This window comes from Panthera onca, chromosome F1 (genome assembly GCF_046562875.1).
Source record: "Panthera onca isolate mPanOnc1 chromosome F1, mPanOnc1 haplotype 2, whole genome shotgun sequence".
Lineage (NCBI taxonomy): Eukaryota > Metazoa > Chordata > Mammalia > Carnivora > Felidae > Panthera > Panthera onca.
Window position 1 is genome coordinate 28,613,743 of NC_138355.1, and position 6,000 is coordinate 28,619,742.

Here is a 6,000-nt window from a genome sequence, read left to right on the forward strand (position 1 = left end):
CCTCTTCACACCACTCAACATGACATTTACTAATTCTACACAATTCTGTAATGTATATTTGTATATTTTCTATATACGTGTGTATCTGTGTGTACTACACATTTAATTATATTGGAAGCTTTGTGAGAACAAGATTATCTCACAATATTTAGTAAATTCATGTTCACTCACTTCCTGAGGACATTCTTGCTCACTCTGGCATTTTGTACCAGACAAGTGGCAGTGGCTGTGCCTGAGGCCCCTTGAGAATGGGGGTGGTGGGGGGAGGTCAGGTCTGAGGGTAGTCTCAGTGTGGAACAGCCAGGACATGTAGGACCTCCATGGGCTCCTGTGATCAAGCAAAGTTACCCCCATGAAACAGCTGTCCAGGTACTCACTGTCCACAGACTCTGGAGCTGTCTGCCAGTTCTGCTAATTATTCACCAACTTTGGCTTCCTTCTCAGCTACTTGTGGGCAGTGTACCACCTGGTTTGGGATAGGTGATTCCTATCTTCAGAGTCTGAAATCAGGATGTTCGTGTTTTAATGAACAACATGTAGTGCTGGTGCCTGGTCAAGGTGGCGACCTGACGGAACCTGAAGTGGGACTGCTTTGTCCCCATACTTGCCACTTTCAACCTCGCATTGCTCTTGGGTCAGTACTGTTATTTTCTCATCTCCTCTGATCACTGCCTCATGGCTACCAGGAATGGCCAAAGCTGAAGATAAATGTGGTGGTCAGTTGATGGACATTTAGGCTCTTTCCATAATTTGGCTATTGTTGAAAGTGCTGCTATAAACATTGGCAATGAGAAAGAATGAAATATGGCCCTTTGTAGCAACGTGGATGGAACTGGAGAGTGTGATGCTAAGTGAAATAAGTCATACAGAGAAAGACAGATACCATAAGTTTTCACTCTTATGTGGATCCTGAGAAACTTAACAGAAGACCATGGGGGAGGGGAAGGAAAAAAAAAAAAAAGACGTTGGAGAGGGAGGGAGTCAAAACATAAGAGACTCTTAAAAACTGAGAACAAACTGAGGGTTGATGGGGGGTGGGAGGGAGGGGAGGGTGGGTAATGGGTATTGAGGAGGGCACCTGTTGGAATGAGCACTGGGTGTTGTATGGAAACCAATTTGACAATAAATTTCATATTTAAAAAATAAAAAAATAAAAATAGCCCAATTTACTTTTCCACATCAAATAAAAAAAAAATGTGGTGGTCAGGAGATAAGTGGTATCTGCTTGTCCCTCAACATCTACTATGTCTATTAGACCCACAGCACTGAGGTGCTGGAGATAACACTACTAGTGACCCCAGTCTTCTCTGACACCTGCAGTCCATTCTAGGTAGAATTGAGCTACTCAGAAAAACACACCAGCTCTTTGATGATGGTAGATACTCAGTGGAGAAATGGGCTTTGCTGTACTGAGAGCCAATTCCCCTCAGAGCAGCTCAACAATTCCCCAGGTCAAGACAAGAACCACAGAGAGTACCAGATATTTCTCCTCCCTAGTCCGCTGTATCACAATGTCATACTCTTGCTTCCCTTTATACCTCCTCTCCTTGACCGTTCCAGCTCTTTGAAGTTTTCTGGGTGTTTTGACCACTAGCTAAAAAGGAAAAATTGTGGGGTGACAAAATCATTCCCTATACAAACCCCCCAAGTGTTTCCCTCCCACCTCCTCCCCATCCATACTCTCTCTCTCTCTCTCAACTTAAAGAATACAGATGCCACAGTTCTTTCCTTTCATTAATAGAGAAGCCAAAGTTCTACTCATTAGGTGGACATTGGGACTGGAATCCTGGTTTCTCAATTTTGTCATTTTTTTTTCCATTTCACAGCCCTGCTTTCATAAAGCTGGGGTTTTGCAGTGGTTATCATCAAGTTTGGAACTACAGGCACTTATTTTTCTCTCATTTTGCTTATGAATTTTTCTAAATTTTTTTCTATGAAGTCTATGTGTTAGTTTTGCATTAGCTTGGGTATTCTAGCCACAATAGCAAACACATGTGAAAATTTCCATAGCTCAAGAAAAATAGCTTATTCCTTGTTTATTTATAGTCCAAAATGAGTGTTCCTGAACAAAAGTATAGGTTTCCTAGAAGGAGTGGTCCAGGAAACCTGTTCCTTCCAACCTAGAGTTCCTCTATTCTCAACAACATATAGTAAGCTGTGATGTTTTGTCTAAAGCCAGAGAAAGGAAAATAACATGGAAGAGTATGTAAGGGAGAATTTAATGAGTGAGACCAGAAAGTAATCTGTATCATTTCCATTTATACCCTGATTGGCTAGAACTCAATTGCAAAGCAGGGTAAGAAATGTAGTTTATCAGTACGCAAAGGAAGAAAAGGATATGAATATAGTGAATTGCTGGCCAATGTGTGCCACACTTGTGTAAGAAAGGAAAGTTGAAATTAAAATGGAAAAAGGAAGGTAAATCCCTCTGTAATCTTCAGCTCTCTCTCGTACAGCACTTTTATACTCAAATCCTCACTCTCCCACTGTCAAGAAATGGCCTTCATCCTCAAGGGCATGGACAGACTGGGTTCGGTTTTTTTGTTTTTGCTTTTTTTGTTTGTTTGTTTGTTTTGGTTTTTTTGTTTTCTGATATAAAGTGGGTGTAGGAAAGAGAGATACTGGTCAGGGCTCAGAGTCAGTGCTGTGACTTGGGTGTAAGTCCTCCTCCCCACTGGGGGTGCTATCAGCATATAGGTGCTGCCTTTCTGCCCCACAGTATTGCTTGTACTCTGATTATGCAGAAGATTGTGATGTCTGCATTCTTTATCTCGAGTGATGAACTTCCTCTTCTTCCACACACCTATATCACTGTCAGAGTAACTCTATTCCCCGTACCTCTTGCAATAAATCCAGAACCACTGTGTGCCCAAGGGCCTGACTCATGTTCCCTGTACCTTGCTCTTTACCATCCCTCTATATGAAGCCACTTGCCCAGGATGTATTACCTCAGATGCAGCTGGCTATCAACCACTGCCTAAGACTTTTTCTACTTATAAGTATTAGGCACATAGCAAATGTAATTAGAAAATAAAGTTGATGAACTTATTCACATTAAATATAAACAGCTTACTGAATCTATGTCTGAAAATATTTGCATTTTAACAACAAAGTACACCTTAACATTCCCAAATTTATCTCAAAAAGTGGTTTTTCAAGTTTATCTACTATCCAGTAGAGAGAGATTTGGGGGCAAATGAGGGGCTTTCTTGGTGGGTCCCCAAATCTGTTACAGAGAAATGAAGTGGCCAGGTAGGTACTTAGTATGCGTGTATGTGAGCACATCCCCAAATGTTTACAAATTTTTATTTTCAGGGAGAATATATTTTCTTTCAATATATGGTCAAAGATGTGAGTAAGCGTTCTTAAAAAATACACAAATATTTGTGAGTAACCAAGGCCGTTTCTGGGTAATCTACAGTTCATGCACCACTCTACTGCTTCTCTAAGCACTGGACAGGAGCAGAAGAAAGCAGGTCATGGGAGAGAGGGACAGTGTGACCAGAATCATCTCAAAGGCCCAAACACAGAGCTCATGAGAGTGCACATTCTCACAGGTACATACTAGGAAATATTCACCTTCCTTTTTTTGGCAGAAGTCAGTTTGTTCCCAGTGTACTAGAATGGAATGGAACAATGAGACTCATTACCAAAAGTGTAGGCTCTTGTCCAGAACTTTGAATTCTCTCTGGGAGCAGTGGGCAGAGAGAGATGATAAAAAGAGGTAGAAGTTAGCTTTGTATATGTAGCCTACAACTTGAAGGGCCCTCAATAGAGAGGAGAGCAGTGAGGTCCTGAGTTTTGTCCTCACTCCTTAGGAAGACAGACCTATAATTTCATGGGAAAATTCATAGGGCATATATACCCAGGGCTGTATCTTTTCTCCTATGGACTGTATCAGGCCACAGTGGTCTTTAAGGCCATGATAGTCAATGACTCTCTCCTCTGTCCTTCATGCCCTCCCAGGCATAAGGGAATATGGGCCAGGCTGTGGATAATATCCTACGGAGGTTTGCTGAAGATAGTGACTGGTTCCATCTTAACAATTTATGTAGTCTTCTGTCTTGATGATGGGATGGTGTTGATGAACAAGAAGTACCCACCAAGATTTCTGTACCCCAAAGAGTGGCAGCACCTCACTATGTTCATCCTCTTCACCCTCAATGGCTGTGTAGATGTCATGAGCAAGAACTTGCTACCTCAGAGGTGTGTGGTCCTAGAGAAAGGTACCCTGGTCCTGACCTTCTATGTGCTCCTGCTGCTGTTGATGTCACACAGCCAGGACTCAACCGGGATAGAGCTTCAGATTCATTATCTGCTCATCGTGGTGGTGTTCCTGTTGATGCTGGTGTTGACCATAGAGCTGTGGACTCCTGACACATTTCACCTCTTGCTGATTGAGACTTTTCTGTTTCTGACGATGGGCTCCTGGCTGATACAGGGGGGCTTTATTCTGTACAGACCAGTCACTGGCTACCCATGGCAGGATGATGACATCAGTGACCTCATGTTTATCACCACCTTCTTCTGTTGGCATGTGATGATCAATGCTTTGTGTCTGCTGGGAATCTATGGAATCTCTTCCTTTTGGCATCATTGTTACTGTCCCAGATTGAAGCTGATGGAATCCAAAGAAGCTCCACATCACAAGGGCACTACAGGACCCCTCTACAAATTGCTGCGGGAAGTGGAACAGTCAGAGAAAGATGACCAGGCTCCTCTCCTTTCAAAGAGCTCTCCCTGAGACAGGGCCTAGAATGCCTGGCCCATTGTCCACTCATCTTTTCCCTTGTGTGTTCTCTCAGACACGTGCAATGTACCCTTTTCGGTCCCCAGTGAAGGTAATGGCCATGAAGGAGAGCAGTTGGTCTCCATCTGCTGGTACATCTCCTGCCCTTGATCTTCTAGTTGCTGAGGAGATGAGGAGAGAGGAACCTGAGAAAGAGATGCTGATGGGATTGGTGGGGTGGTAGAGAGGCACCAGGGGAGTAGGAAAGTGTAAAAGCCATGAGGGGCAGAGGATGCGATAGAAGGGAGGCCTTCAAAGGGAGGAGAGCAGAGTCTAGCAGTCATGCCACCACCAGCTACTTCTCTAGGATTTTACTTAAGGAATAAAAACTTCTCATAAATCAAAACTGCAATATTGGGTGTTTCTGTTTTCCAGCTTAAGTGACAACACCATGTGGAAACAGATGTGGTACAATTCACTTATCCCATTGAAGTGGTAAGAATCTCATATATATTTTTGAATTTGGGTAGATTCATATCATTTCGAATTTTGCACATAAAGTGAAAATCAGTAATTTCATATCACAATTTTTCAAATTTCCATAAGCCAAATTTTCATTAAATGCCACCACATGTCTTATTCCTGACTTCTAATCCAGGCAAAGCAAGCTTATAAGCTACTTGTTTACCACCAGTCCCACCAGCAATCTACTAGATCCTAATTTATTATGTACTACTCTTGTGCCTTTGCCAAATAATAAGGTGTACAATTTAGAAAATGCCAGTGCCAGTCACATATTTAGTACACAGTTATTTTTTTTTAAAGAGTATTTGCTTTTTATTTTATTTTTTTTTCAACGTTTTTTATTTATTTTTGGGACAGAGAGAGACAGAGCATGAACAGGGGAGGGGCAGAGACAGAGGGAGACACAGAATGGGAAACAGGCTCCAGGCTCCGACCCATCAGCCCAGAGCCTGACGTGGGGCTCAAACTCACGGACCGCGAGATCGTGACCTGGCTGAAGTAGGACGCTTAACCGACTGCGCCACCCAGGTGCCCCTACACAGTTATTTTTTTACCCAGCATTAAATCTCCTTGCACTGCTACCACCAAGAATTCCTTCTCCAGAAACATTTGTTATGTTCCTTTGACCTGTAACTCCTCAGCAACTCATCTAATTGTGCTTTGTGATTTTGCCCACACTGCTGATACATTCAGCTCTGTCCTATTTCTCATGAGGAAGTTTTGCCTCACTGAAAGTTAGGCTCCTT

General features: G+C 42.7%; 1 protein-coding gene across 1 annotated transcript; it reads left to right on the forward strand.

The window, feature by feature from the left end:
- The first annotated feature begins 3,756 nt into the window (after positions 1-3,756).
- Positions 3,757-4,744, forward strand: LOC144614814 (transmembrane epididymal protein 1-like). Its single transcript, XM_078440522.1, has one exon. The coding sequence runs from the start codon at positions 3,839-3,841 to the stop codon at positions 4,742-4,744; it is 906 nt and encodes a 301-aa protein (XP_078296648.1). The 5' UTR covers positions 3,757-3,838.
- Positions 4,745-6,000: the final 1,256 nt, after the last annotated feature.

Coding starts and splice junctions, on each gene's coding strand:
- LOC144614814 (XM_078440522.1), top strand. CDS start 3,839: ATGGGAAAATTCATAGGGCATATATACCCAGGGCTGTATCTTTTCTCC.